The sequence below is a fragment of the Scyliorhinus torazame genome, chromosome 4 (assembly GCF_047496885.1).
Source record: "Scyliorhinus torazame isolate Kashiwa2021f chromosome 4, sScyTor2.1, whole genome shotgun sequence".
In the NCBI taxonomy this organism is placed as follows: Eukaryota; Metazoa; Chordata; class Chondrichthyes; order Carcharhiniformes; family Scyliorhinidae; genus Scyliorhinus; species Scyliorhinus torazame.
The window spans coordinates 141,407,954-141,423,154 of record NC_092710.1 but is presented as its reverse complement, the minus strand read 5'-3'; the positions used below and the strand labels follow the sequence as shown (position 1 = coordinate 141,423,154).

General features: G+C 41.9%; 1 protein-coding gene across 11 annotated transcripts in view; it reads left to right on the top strand.

Annotated features, from left to right (window-relative positions):
• LOC140410506 (myelin transcription factor 1-like protein) overlaps window positions 1-15,201 on the top strand; it is a 676,895-nt gene that overhangs the window by 415,777 nt on the left and 245,917 nt on the right. For 9 of the 11 annotated variants that reach the window (XM_072498671.1, XM_072498674.1, XM_072498670.1 and 6 more), the window contains one exon: window positions 2,876-2,911. The exons of the other annotated variants lie outside the window; for them this stretch is intronic. In XM_072498671.1, the coding sequence (XP_072354772.1) occupies window positions 2,876-2,911 (36 nt within the window). The remainder of the gene's footprint in view (window positions 1-2,875; window positions 2,912-15,201) is intronic. 11 annotated transcript variants of the gene reach the window in all.

The following is a 15,201-nucleotide window of genomic DNA, read 5'->3' as shown; positions in this document are numbered from 1 at the left end:
CTTGCATCCATATTCCTGCCCTTTCCCCGTAACCCTTGAATCGTTTACTGATCAAAAATCTATCTATCTGAGCCTTAAATATACACAAGGACTGTGCTCCCATACTCTGATAACACCATGTAATACCCTGATTAGTGACAGGATAAAGTGTAATACTTTAAAGTGCGATGTCTATAAAACATGTGGCCCAAAAGATGCTTGCTAGTTGCAAAGCTTTTACTTATATAGATTAAGAATCGCTCGTCAGTGTTATATGCAAAGCAGGATAAATACCTCTTCCTGTAGAAATGGGAGTTATTAGTTTAATATTTTTGCCCTTTTAATACACTCATGAGTCTGCATGTTTACTTTGTGCATTCTCTAATCTTGAAATAAGACCATACAACTTAAGAAGTAGGAGTAGAATGGCTCCACCATTTAATTATATCGTGACTGATCTGATATGATGACCCTCCACTCCACTTTGCTGCCTTATCCCCATAACCCGTGATTCCCTTACTGATTAAAAATCTGTCTATTTCAGTGTTGAACATACTTAATGAGCAAGCCTCTACAGCTCTTGAGGTACAAAAGTCCACAGTTTCACTGCCGTCTATGAGAAGATATTGTCATGTGAGAGTACTTTTAAGAAATGGGTGTTTATAAATGGGTGTGTATATAAATATCTATAGTGTGAGTACCTTTAAGAAATGGGTGTTTACTACTGCAGTGATGTCAGAGAGTGGGTGGAGCTGGGCTGTCTGTCAGCTTTTTACTTTCGTATTTGAGCAGGCTGCAGGGTGTGTTTTAGTTTTGTTTTCAGTGTTGGAGCTGAAGCCAGACCAAGCAGGCGTACTGCTGTTCCCTCTGCCATCAAAAGACTATCTCTTGACCATTTGGTTAATTCAGAATTATAAATGTTTTCAGCAGTGACTTTAACCTGATGTGTTTCTGATAAAGGTTTTGTTTTTAAGTCGTATGGATGTTAAAAAGGAAAGCTTAAAGGTTTACTTAGTGTTGTAGTCTTTGGGGGTTGTATTTGAATTAATGGTTGCTAAGATGTTCACTGTATGTTTTAAAAAGGTTAACTTGAGTTCATAGAGTAAACATTGTTTTGCTTTAAAAAATATTTTTCCATTTCTGCTGTACCACACCTGAAGAGTGGGCCGTGTGCTCCCCATACCACAATCTAGTAAAAGTTGTGTGTCAGGTGAACTCCATGATAAACTTTGGGGTTCTCTAAACCCTGGCCCATAGCAAAGTTTAACTAAATGGGAAAAAAGTCCCATAGCGAGAGCATTTAGCCACGTGTTTCACGCCACCCGCAGCGGGTTAGATGGGGGGTCTCAGTGGGTAACGTGCAGCAGAGGCTGCACATAACTCCGCTTTTTGCAATGAGGAGCGCCACTCACTGGATTTCCTCAGTGTTGTGAGAGATATGGAGCCCCTGAAGGGACCCCCGACCCCCCTCATGCCCCAATGCGCTATGAGATGGTCCCTGGGTCCCCTCACATCCCCAACACCTGCGCAGGGGACCCCTGGCCCAATCACCACTGTGCATAAAATGTCAGCGTGACACCTTGGCAGAGCCAACCTGGTACCCTGGCAGTGCCTCTGACAGCTGGCAGTACCACCTGGGCACCTTGACAGTGTTAGACCGGCACCCAGTTGTCACTGCCAGGCTGACAATGCCAGGATGCCTGGGCAGTATCAGCAATGCCAGCTTACCAACCTGCTCAAAGGGCATGCAACTGGGGGCCTCCGATCTTCCATCTGGCCCCTGTTGTGGAGACCCGTACTGTAAGGCGCTCGCCCAAAGTCTCTGAGGCAAAGAGGATAGATTCCAATGCCTCGGGTGCCCCGGGAAACAGCGTTTCACAGTGAGGCTAGCTGTCTCACTCTTATATGCAGATTTGCCTCAAAGTGATCCCACAATGGACAGGATTTACATCGCAACAAATCGCGAGGTGTTGTGAGCCGGGTACATCCCGGGAGTGGGATCTCATGGCTTCTATCGGCTTTTCAGCACATGTGGCTGTTTAATCACGCCCCTCATCTCTGGAAATATGTGAAAACTAATGTCCGATTGAGTGACAAATACAGATATACTTGCAATAATACTGCTGTGCTCAGTGACCAGGCCTTTAACCAGAGAAAATTAGCCTACAGTCGGCCAATTAAACTTTGAGCATAAAACCTATAGGTTACAAAGAAGAGTGCAGCAGGTGAAAATCAGAATTAGCAAAGGACCATCTACAAGTGGTAATTGATGGTGGGAGGATATGGAGCAGTTCACTATGTGGTGCACATGCAAAGATGGGAATTGATCAATCTGGATATCCATGAGTATCATGTACTTAGTAAGGCTGGAGAAATATCAACAAGAATGCCTCTGCCTTGAGGAAAAACCATGGCTTATCATACACAATGCCATTTTCTACGAATCAAATGAAGTTTCAAGAGTATGTAGTACCTTCATAATCTAATAACCTGTTATAGTTTCAACAGAAAGGTATTGGGCTGTTCATGCTGGCGGTACCTTCTGGTCCTGCCGTCGGCGCGGCCCCGCCCACGGTCTCCCAGCAGTGTGGGTTGGATTCAGTGGGAAATCCCATTGACAGCGGAGGGACCAGAAGACCCCACCGCCGGCCAACAGTAGGCCGCCTCCTGCTGCTGAGAAATCCGCCGCGGGAAGCCCAGAGAATCTCACCGATCATTGTTCACATACAATCTATAAATAGAACAAATTCAGTCAGCTCAAACATTCTGTAGACAATTTAGAGATTTTATAATTAGGTAAGCTGTGCGGATACCACAAATAATATGTTGCATTGTTGTAGAATAAAATAGTTAATACTAAATTTCTGCCCATTGAATGCATTTTTCCTTCTTACAGAAAATGGCAGCATACAACAGAAGACACTGAGCACAGGTAGGCAGTGGGTTTCAGCAGGTCAAACTCTTCATCTGGATAACAGAGTTAATAAACTGGAAGGCAGTATATAGTCAGTCTAGCTGTAGTGTCAGCTGATCTCCCTGGCATCTGTTTAATCCTGCCTTAAAGCATGAAAACCTGTGCCAAGGGTGCTTTAAAAGCAAACCTCAAATTAAAAGATTTTTTTTAAAAAAACAGCCTGGAGACTACCTTTAAAGAGTTTTGCTGTTCAAAAACAATAATGCTGCCGATCTTTAGTGACTACTTTCAATGGGTGGATATAGAGAAGATGCAACTCAGAAAATGCTGCAATTATGTCACGAGTGGTATCGCAGGGAGATTGGTGAGTCCCATTTTTCAATCTTTGCTTACCCATTTAGCACCAGATCATTTGAAATTATGCAACAATGCATTTCCAAGTAGACTAACCTGTCCCAAGGTTTCAGTCTTATTAATTATTCATTGGCAAATCATACCCTGGGCTAAGCTCGTGCTGTGGAATTTCATGTGCAGTCGCAGCTCAAAAAGCCATTCAGCTGCTACTTAACCTAGTTGAGCAAGCAGTAAATTGTAGGGACAGAAACTGTGACGTATTGGGGAATGACAATGCTGAGCGCATTTCACAGTAACTTCATTGAAGCCTACTTGTGACAATAACTGATTATTATTATAGCTTGGGAAATTACTTTTAGTGAAGGTAGTTAAAAACAGTCCAGCTTTGACCCTTTGCACTGAAGTGCTATGCTCCGCGAGCAGAAAGGTGAGATTTTACTCGTATTATTCTGTACATATGATAATGAAGGTCAAAAGAGAAAATGCTGGAAAATCTCAGCCGGTCTGGCAGCATCTATAGGGAGAGAAAAGAGCTAACGTTGTGAGTCCAGATGACCCTTTGTCAAAGCTCATTATATGATAATAAAGGTCATAAGCTTTGGTGTAGGGATCCTGCTGGCTTTATGAGCATTGTAAATAATACCCAATGCTTTGAGAATGAGACTTTCAAAAAAAGTGGACTGACCTCTCATGTTGATGGTGACTTACCATGAGAAAAAAACTATATACATGACCAACATGCCATTGGTGCACTGTTGATTGACTGACCTGTCCTATATCCTCAGATATATGGATCAGAGGGCTATGGGCATCTTTACATCGGCAGGCAGAATCATCCCTTTCAGGCATGTAATGTTCTGATGTGAGGATACAGCGTAACTTCATCACTTTTCCCCAATTAAGGTGCAGTCAACAAAAGCGGATTTACTTGCATGGTTACCTACGGCTATCTGTACCTGGACCTCAGACATGGCTATCTGTGAAAAAGTGGGTATGACCCATCCAAATCTAATGTCAACACACCTGCCTCACATATTCCTCTTTCTCCTTCAAAACAATCAAAGAGGGAGAAACATCCAGACGAATTCCCAATTGCCAAATTTTGGTTGCAGCAATTGAGTGTTCACTTCTCAGACGTCCAGAATGAAAAAAAATCTGAGAACCTTTTCAAGATCTCAACCTATGGAGGACCTAATTATCCACTTTACATTGGCGAGATCAAAATTTCCGACTTCTAATCAATCTCTTGCAGATTTCAGATGAGAGTACACATCTGTGTATTTTTCCAAACTCAGTGGAAGCGACATCTATATATCGGGCAGGAAAAGTGCAAAAGGGATTTCTGTCTTATTCCCTGGCCTTTTATCGCACGTCATGTGACAGTAAAACATAGTCCTTCAATTACATCATGGCTTGAGAATAACATCCTGAAAAATGGACCTTATTTTGGAGGCTGTCTTTATTGTATTTTTATAGAAAGCTTTTTGGCATAAGATCAAACTTGACTGAAGATTTTCAACGCTGAGTTATTTCTATAGTAGAGTCTCAAGTGGCTCTCAGCATTTCCCTGATCTGAAGGAGAGATCCTTCAAGTGATCAGGTATTTTCTGCTCTAGGTTTTTATTCTTAGAGGAGTAAAGCTTGTGAAAAAAAATTCTGATGAATGATGGCAGACAAAGGAGACCAAGGGCTCAGCGGACTAATTTTGGATGCATTTTGCTATTAGTTTACCAGCTATGAGCAAAGCCAAAACCTGCCTCAGAAAGTCCCCATGCTCATAATGTCAAGCCTTGGTATAACAATTATGCATAAAATAAAACAAAGATGATTAAATCAGCAATTGATTAGTCTTGAGAGAGATCCCTAAAAAAAAAAAATTTTTCAGGATCTCTAAAAACAAAATGCCCAAAATTCCAAGTTTTCTGCTGCAGAAGTGGTGTTGTTCTGGTGTAGGTAATCAGGATTTAGGTGCTTATATACGTCAGTGTTTTACTTATTCTATAATGTGTATAAGTTTTGATTAAAGATGTCAGAAAATGAGACTGCTCTGGCCCCAAAGTGGTATGCAAAGGAAAGGATATCGAGGCCCAATATGCTTCTCAGAAGTTTTTTGTTTTAATTTAGAATACCCAATAAATTTGTTCCAATTAAGGGGCAATTTAGCATGGCCAATCCACCTAGTCTGCACATCTTTGGGTTGTGGGGGCGAAGGGAGAATGTGCAAACTCCGCACGGACAGTGACCCAGAGCCGGGATCGAACCTGGGACCTCAGTGCCATGAGGCTGCAGGGCTAACCCACTGCGCCACCGTGCTGCTGCTTCTCAGAATTTTGACACTTTCACCAGAATTGCACCTCAGGTTATTTAGGAAAGGGGGCTAATTAGCTGCATCCAATTACCAAACCGGGAAGTGGTTGCATTCACAGATTCTGAGGACTGGTTCTCCCCTTTCTACTCCAGAGGGCAAGAAAATGGGATGGTGAAACTTACTACCACCTTCCTGCTCTGGCCTTCATTTTTCTCTCTCCTCGCACGCTGAGACAGCTGCCAACTACCCCTTCTCTGCAGCGCCTAGCAGACCGTCCCATTTCATTGCTTCTGCATTTGCCAAATGCTGGTTTTGTGGTGGTGGTAATTCCTGGGTCACTGCAGGCCTTTTGATTTCCCTTTTGGGGGTTGATGGTGATGAATAAAGCCCCCAGATGACTCAGATCCTTACCATTTAAGGCCTCAGCCAAAACTGCAGGCCTGTTCTTGATCTTACGGGCTCAGCTGCTTCATTAACTTGTGCTGTTTCTTGCTGCAATCTTCTTGGGCAAGGTAGCATCAGTGCAGGCCTGAATGTTCTCCAGTTTTGTCTAAAACAATACCTTTGACCAAATCGATTAGAAAAATCTTTGCCAGCTGCATTGTGGAGAAATTGTATTTTCACGTTTTCAGGCAGGAAAATCATTACTTTCTGTCATGGAGCCCACACTGGGCTTTCTGACATATCTCTGTGTAATAGAGCAAGGCAAGCAGCAGAATGATAATGAAAAGAAAAACAAATGTAGGATAAGGTACCAAAGGAGAAGACCAATCAAGAAATATACTTTCACCAAAATTTATAACTCCGGCACTCACTCAGTAATGTTTACAAAGACATCTGCTTGAAGGACACATTTGCTCAGTGAAGACATGGGGAAAGAACCCTTCTTTAATGTCCAAGGATCCCCTGAAACACAGAAAAAGAAGAATTAGGGCATAGGTCTTCATATCACAATGATAGTTGATCTCCTGTGAGGATACACACAGGAAATAGAGGAATGTGATCACTCTCTTACCTGTCCCTGCTGTCTTCATGTTAGTGGTTTTTCCTGTTGGTTCTCTTTTGATTTGATCTCACTTTTTTACTCTTCTTCAGTTTCTCTCCCCGAACCCTTTTTGCTTTCTTCCTGCCTTTTTCGGTTTATTTGTCTCTTCTTTCCTTTCAGGTAAGAGGCAATGATGAAATTATGGCTATAGTGGCAAAAGAAGCCACAATTTGTTGCATGGACGTGGACGATGTGGAGGAAAACATGACCCTCTGTGCTTCCCTTCCCATTCCCTCTATCAATCATTTATATATCCCTCAAACTCTTATTCCGCATGTTCTCCTTATTCCTTGATCTCGTCACTACCTCTTCCTACCACACTACTCTAGGCGCAAGATCTACAATTTCTTCTGCTGTCACATACCTAACCAGTAATCCCTCACCTGCTCAAAATCTGCCCAAGGGTAGGTGGTGAGAGCGTCAAACTGAATTATTTCCATCCACCCTACCATCTTTCCTATTCGTTTTCCTGACAGAAGCCTTCAAAGTTTAAAGTTTAAAAACAAAATCAAACCAGGTTGATGGAAGAAATTGCATTTCTATTGATTTTATTTGTGTGCCTGCCGCTCCCTCTCAACTCATCTCCTTTCTATCAACCCTTTGAACTCAAACCAATTACTCTTGGCCTCCACTTTCTCACCCTTCTATCCTTTTCTCTCTCAAGGCCCACGTCTCACAAACACTTCTCTTCACTTAACGACTGCTGCTCAACTCTCTATACCAAATCTCCCCCATTCCCTCTTCCTCTCCTATCTTTCCATCTGATTTGTTTCTCTGAACAAAAAAAGCAAATTGAATTGCAGAAATTGTCCTACATTTTGCATGTGAAGGGGGATGTGTGTTTTGAGATGTTTAAACTTAGTCTATGAATGACTTGAGATTGTCAGTATACAGATTTTGTAGAAACTATTCAATTACACTATTTACAAGACTTCATAGTAAGCACATGTTTTTAAGACATGGACAGTCCTGGATCTTGCCCTCTCCGAGCCTCTTGGTCATCTGACCCTTGATGCCACACTTCGTAACATCATGGTTTCATTAACATAACCATTAACCTGTTACCCTAAAAAGTGCACCTATTTTCTGTGCCAAAAGTACGCTTTATGCCACATTGATAAAGGTAAAGTATAGGCACAGAAGGGCCCTTGGGTGAAACAGACATTAGACCCTTTGCATATCCAAATAAAGGGCCTCCTGTCTTTTTCAAGGTCCTTCCTTAAATTGGACTGCTCGGAATAAAGTTATCCTTGTGTCTGCTTCATCTAGGCCTGTGTGCAACCAGGAAAACTCTCTGTAAAAGGACCACCACCAAAAATGTAAAAGGGCCTAACACGATGAGGAACTAGAAGGACCTAGCTCCGCAGCAATCTCAAAGAGTGTTGGCAGAGACTTACTAATCGCCTCCCATATCTCAAAAAACACACTCCTTTCATGATTGCCTGAACTTTCCACTGATTGCCTCTTTCCACAATCCTCACAGAACAAGGGCCACTGTGAGCATTGCAGCAGGCCAACATTTGAAAACGTTGTGCCTAATTTAAATTTAATACCCATTTCCAGTGCACAGGTAAGCAGTGTCCAGTTTCACACCCAGACTTTCTGCCTTTCTTCTATTTGTGCGCATGTGTGTCTCATTGTCCGTCTGATGCTTTAAATGTGTCAGAAATTGGAACCTCTGCCAGATATAACCTATTAGCACCAATCTTTTCTAAGCATCAACAAAAGCAGATGGAGATAATTAGTTACCTTCTAAATCAATTAATTAACATGAACAATGACACTCTCACCATCTCCAGGCCCCCGTTCTTCAAAATTTCTCCCTCCCACTTACCCTGTGTCTCTCTCTGACTCTTGTTTTTATCTCTCTGCTGTCAATGCATATGATTAGTATAGCTGGTGACTAAGGAAGCAATTCTTTTATCATTAATATCTCTGCCAGTAGGGCTTATTTGGAAAGTATGCTTATTATTATGGGAATGTGACCAAATTGTGCTCAGGTAGCTGGTCCTTGTCAATGCATTTAATTTAAAAACAATTCTCCAATTTACTTTGTTTAGGTTTGAATCAAATTATCAACAGAGGTAATGCATTGCGTGTCATGCTTTAATCTTTCCAGATCAAGGAAATGTATGATAATGGCAGATAAAGAGCACTGGATCTTGTTGCTTTGGGGAGCAATGAGCTGGCTAACATTGCTTCCAAAAATAACTGAATAAGCAAGGTGGGAAGGAAGTGTCATAAAGCCTTGTGTAGAATTTTGAAGAGTTCTCATTCCGGCCAGCCGCCTTCATGAGAGCTGGCGGTACACTATCAGCTTATTCCCCTTCTGGAATAAATTTGCTTGAAGATGGAAGCCACTTTAAAAAGAATGCTGCCTTAAAGGAACTGTGAGATGAAGCTCACTCAGTTTCTCGATAGTTTGCTGCGTTTAATGAAGTAAGACCTTGTCCATAGCCTCACTTTCCATGTGATTGCTTTTGATTTTACTCCATTCTCTCACCATGCCAAACACCTTTGTCACCCCAGGCTATTATTAAGGAACTTCATAGTCTGTTTTAATTTCTCGCCTGCGTTGGTGTCGACCCTGATGTTCTTCACTTCTGTGTGAGCTGAGTTCACAATCGCTGCACAATGTCCCAAATTACCAACTGCATTTTTTCAAGAAAGAAAATTCAGCTTTCTTTGTTTTACTTCATAGCTCATTTGATTTTAAAAATGCTATGTAGCATTCCCGTAACTCTTCTTGTGATGCTAGCTGTGGCTGGGTACTTCATAGTTACGAATCATCAATTAGCGGGTTTAAATTTTGCTCCAGACTTGAGTTTAAAGTCAACAGGAAAGAAATGAGTGGCCAGTTCACTGTTATCTGTTTTTTTTGCCCGATGATAGAAGGTTAAATTGCCCCATGATACTTAATTTTAAATAAACCATCAACCTCTTGTGTGCACCCTGTTCATTTTTTTCCAGCAGCTCAAATTTCTTCAAACTCTTTTTCATTAATTTTGGGCCACGTCGTATAGTTTTGCTGCGCCGTCATATTTCATTAAATTTGCAAAAAGCGTATCTAAATCTGATGAAAGGCTAAATAAAAATGAATGAAACTCAAACAATCTAACGCCTAATTTAATATCGAAGGAAAAAACACACAAGAAACTGTTGGCTCACTGGTAATAAATGATTCCTGTTAACTGTATTTATGAGTTAGCATCATTCCGTGGTGTATTTTGCAGGGATCAGCTTTTGATAACCGGTACCCTTTAAATAATAGACAGCAAATATATTATAGTGAAGGGTATCAAGCTAGTAACTCTATAATTTCCAGGACTATGTTTCTTTACACATTTAAAGGCCAGGATAAAATTTGACATCTTCCAATCCATTGGGATTACCACTGTGTCCTGTACTTGCTGTTTATACTGTGATTTCTGATTCATGTTCCATGTGATCTGGATCATTTATGAGACTTCAAGTGTACTTTAGTTTCTTGCATCCCTTCTCTTGCATCAAGGTGAGGGATGCCACTGCTAGTAAATGAAACATTGTTCACTTTTTGCACCCATTTCCGGCATTGTAAGGTATAATTCTAAGTAGGAAATGAATTAGATTGCTGCTCCAGTATGGTAATTATATGTGCAACATCTCATACTCTTGCTGCAACTGCCAATTAGGATCAATATATGAGCAATGCAGTACCCATTTAGGGAATGTGTTAAATTTCCCAGGTTGAAATGGCTCATAAATCCTGACTACACAAATTCTCAGTAACTGTGCAAAGTGTACCATTTTCCTATTTTTTTGTACAGAGTGGGAAGCGTTTTCTTTCTAACTTGCAGCTCAACAAGCAATATCCCATTCTTGTTTTGCCTAGTATAGATCAGATATTATCATTGAGCTGAATCTTTGAAAATAAAATAAATTTGCTATCCCTACAGGGTGGAGATAGGTTTGCAACATATTCAGCTGTGGTGGATGTAACGCATTTATTCACCACTGTATCCGTCTGCAGTCAATAGGTTAGACCATAAGACATAGGAGCAGAATTAGGCCACTTGGACCATCGAGTCTGCTCCGCCATTCAATCATGGCTGATATTTTTCTCATCCCCATTCTCCTGCCTTCTCCCCATAATCCCTGATCCCCTTATTAATCAAGAATCTATCTATCTCTGTCTTAAAGACACTCAGTGATTTGGTCTCTACAACCTTCTGCGGCAAAGAGTTCCACAGATTCACCACCCTCTGGCTGAAGAAATTTCTCCTCATCTCTGTTTCGTAGGATCATCCCTTTAGTCTGAGATGGTGTCTTCTGCTTCTAGTTTTTCTTACAAGTGGAAACATCCTCTCCACGTCCACTCTATTCAGGCCTCGCAGGATCCTGTAAGTTTTAATAAGATTCCCCCTCATCCTTCTAAACTCCAATGAATACAGACCCAGAGTCCTCAACCGTTTCTCATACAACAAGCACATCCTTCCTTAGATACGGGGTCCAAAACTGTTCACAATACTCCAAATGGGGTCTGACCAGAGCCTTATATAGCCTCAGAAGTACATCCCTGGTCTTGTATTCTAGCCCTCTCGACAATGCTAACATTGCATTTCGGGGCAGCACGGTGGTGCAGTGGTTAGCACTGCTGCCTCCCAGCGCCGAGATCCCAGGTTCGATCCCTGTATCACTGTACGTGTGGTGTTTGCACATTCTCCCCGCGTTTATGTGGGTTTCGCCCCCACAACTCAAAGATGTGCAGGGTAGGTGGATTGGCCACACTAAATTGCCCCTTAATTGGAAAAATGAATTGGGTACTCTAAAATTTTTTTAAATTGCATTTTCCTTCCTATCTGCCAACTGAACCTGCACATTAACCTTAAGAGAATTGTGAACAAGGACTCCCAAGTCCTTTTGTGCTTCTGATTTCCTTAGCATTTCCCCATTTAGAAAATAGTCTATGCCTCCATTTCTCCTTTCAAAGTGCATAACCTCACACTTTTCCACATTGTATTTCATCTGCCACCTGTTTGCCCACTCTCCTAACTTGTCCAAGTCCTTCTGCAGCCCACCTGCTTCTTCAATACTACCTGTCCCTCTACAGATCTTTGTATCATCTGCAAACGTAGCAACAGTGCCTTCAGTTCCTTCTTCAAGATCATTAATGTATATTGTAAAAAGTTGTGGTCCCAGCACAGACCCCTGAGGCACACCACTAGTCACCGGCTGTCATCCTGAAAAAGACCCCTTTATCCCCACTCTCTGCCTTCTGCCAGTCAGCCAATCCTCTATCCATGCCAGGATCTTTCCCTTGACACCTTGGGCTCTTAACTTATTTAACAGTCTCCTGTGCGGCACTTTGTCAAATGCCTTCAGGAAATCTAAAGAAACCACGTCCACTGGTCCTCCTTTGTTTAACATCTTTGTTACCTCCTCAAAGAACTCTAACAGATTTGTCAGACATGACCTCCCTTTGACGAAGCTGTGCTGACTCAGTCCTATTTTATCCTGCACTTCCAAGTACTCCGCGATTTCATCTTTAATAATGGACACTAAAATCTTACCAATGACCAAAGTCAGGCTAACCGGCCTATAATTTCCCGTTTTATGCCTCCCTCCCTTCTTAAACAGCGATGTTACATTTGCCACTTTCCAGTCCTCTGGGACCCTTCCTGCCTCCAATGATTTCTGAAAGATCGCCACCAATGTCTCCACAATCTCCTTAGCTGTCTCTTTTAGAACCCTGGGGTGTAGTCCATCCAGTCCAGGTGATTTATCCACCTTCAGACCTTTCAGTTTCCCCAGAACCTTCTCCTTAGTGATGGTCACTGCACTCACCTCTGCCCCCTGATTCTCCTGGAGCTCTGGCATCCCACTGGTGCCTTCCACCATGAAGACTGATGGAAAGTAACTATTCAGTTCCTCTGCCATTTCTTTGTTTCCTATTATTACTTCTCCAGCCACATTTTCCAGTGGTCCAATGTCTATTTTTACCTCTCTTTTATCTTTTATATATTGAAGGAAAGAAATAAAGCATTTATATAGCATTATTCCCAGCCTCAGGATGTGTCAAAGTGCTTTACAATGAGGTACTTTTGCATTATAGTCACTGCAGCCTATGTGCCAAAACCAGGTCCCACACTCACAGTATGAAAATGATCAAATAATCTCTTATTAATGATTTCGGTTGAGGGATAAATATTGGCCAGGACATCTATCTCTTTTTCAAATATTGAAATGGGATCTTTGAGCCAAGAGGGCAGTTTAACATCTCAATCAAATGGCAATGCAGCACTCCCTCAGTACTGCTCTGAACCTAGATGTTGTGCTCATGTCTGTGGGGTGCGCATTGAGCATACCTGATGAGACATTGGGCTCATTGCCATCCATTTTTGGAATGTGTCCACACTTGTGGGGCATCAAAGGAGCCATTGGGAGCCCTATGTCTGCCTCAAAAATGTTTGATGAGGCATCTTATCAAACATTTATTTAAAGGTCTTCAAATGCTCAGCAAAACAGAAGAAAAGGAAATAAACGCCTAGCTTTTCTTTGAGCCGAACCTTACACACAGTATGTCCCTGTTTAAACCTGGAGAACTCATCCATTTCCCAAGGAACATTCAACAGTTCGATTACCAGTACGGATTCTCATACAGTCCACAGTTTAATCCAATGGCATAGTGGTAGCACTGTAGCCTCACAGCGCCAGGGACCCAGGTTCGATTCCGGCCTTGGGTGACTGCCTATGTGGAGTTTGTATGTTCTCCCCGTACCTATGTGGATTTCCTCCGGATGCTCCTGTTTCCTCCCACAGTACAATGATGTGCAGGTTAGGTGGAATAGCCATGCTAAAAATTGCCACTTAGTGTCCAAAGATATGCACATTAGGTGGGGTTACGGGGATAGGGCATGGGCCTAAGTAGGATTCTCCTTTGGAGGGTTGGTGCAGGCTCAATGGGCAAATGACCTCTTATGCAGTGTAGGGATTCTGTGGATTCTATGGAATCAGGGTTTTCATAGAGTCTGAGTTCAACAACAAACACACAGCATGCACACTACAAATTCTTCACTCTTCAAGACACCTTTCTTGCATTCACCAAGTTGGCTTCAGCATTAGCAGATTCAGTGTTCTGCTTATAAAGCCCAGCAAGACTACACAAGGCTATTGCAAGGTTAATCCTATGCAATAGACTATGAGGGAGTCCACATTGAGTTGAGAAGAAATAAAGTTTGATTTACAACACTATTATTTACACAGTTTGAAAGATTCCAGCCAAGTTTCTCCCTCTGTCTGTACCTGAACTGGCCGACTTTATATAGAAGTTTAACTATTAAATGTTAGAGTTCCCCGCCCCCTTAATGGGGGAGCGTGTATTCTGGAGACTCACAGGGAGTCTAATCATTGCCACTTCCGAAGTCCATGCGGGAGATGACACCCTAGTTGCACTGATTCCCGATAGTGATTTTCCATCAGCCTGCCATGTGACTTCCGGGGTGAATTCCTGCAGGCAACATCATGGCAGGCAGAAACTCTGTCAAGAAACTAGAGAATCCTATGAGAAAAGTACCGTCCTTCCAGCACACAACCCCTGGTGAAACCCCACTATTCAATTCATATCCCTCAAATGTATTTCTTAAATGAAGAAATTTCACCTATCCCAAAAGGATTATTGCCTAAAGTAAAAGTTAAATATATGGATGCAAGCCCTGTGAACTTCCTTTTTTTCTTGGAATCCCCAATAATTTCCTCCCGACCAAATGTGCATTGTTACAATAATTATCACGGAACCTACAGCTCTTAATTGAAGAGTTCCTGACCTGTGGCCTCAGAATTGTGTTCAAAAAGTCCCCAAAAGATTATTAAATTACATTTAATAAATCACACATTCAGGCAGAAACCTGATTTTTTGTTTTAGTAATTTTACTCCATTCCTAGTAATCCACAATTCAATTTAACGAGCAGAATGATAACCTATCACAACTTGCCTGTGTTGATATCCCGTAATAGGGTAGTACTGCCCCTACGAAGCGATAATAAGGTTGAAGATGTTTTTTTAATGTTTCAGAAGAATTATTTCTTCCAATACTAAAATAACTTGACTTGGAATCTTCATGTCATCCAAATCTAAATATTATGTCAAGTTTCTGACACTGGGAAATCCCAAGTCTGAGATTTTCAATTAAGAATGTTCTGGCACAAATTGCCTTCAGCTGTATCCTCCTGCTCTACTCCCCACCGTTTAACAATGTCGGGATTGAACTTTCATAGATTAGTTGTTCCCATTTGGCATCCATGCCAGTGATGATGCTGGTCCCAGAGGTTTCATTGAAGTATAGAAGTTCAGAACACAGATGGAAGCCCATTATGTCTGTGCAATGTGTAAGCCACCTCTTTGCTCTGGCAGTCCAAAACTAAATCGTCTGCCCTGTTCTCTCCCCGTATCTCAGTTTCAAGTGTCCTCCCTACAAAGACACACTGGCATTTGCCATTCTTGTCTTCCTATCTTTGTGACAGTTTTAGATTGATGACTTCTCATAACTGACTCCCCAGTCAGAGGAAGCAGTTTGTTCTATTAAAACCCTTCATAAATAAAAGCCTTCATTAATCTTCTCAGTT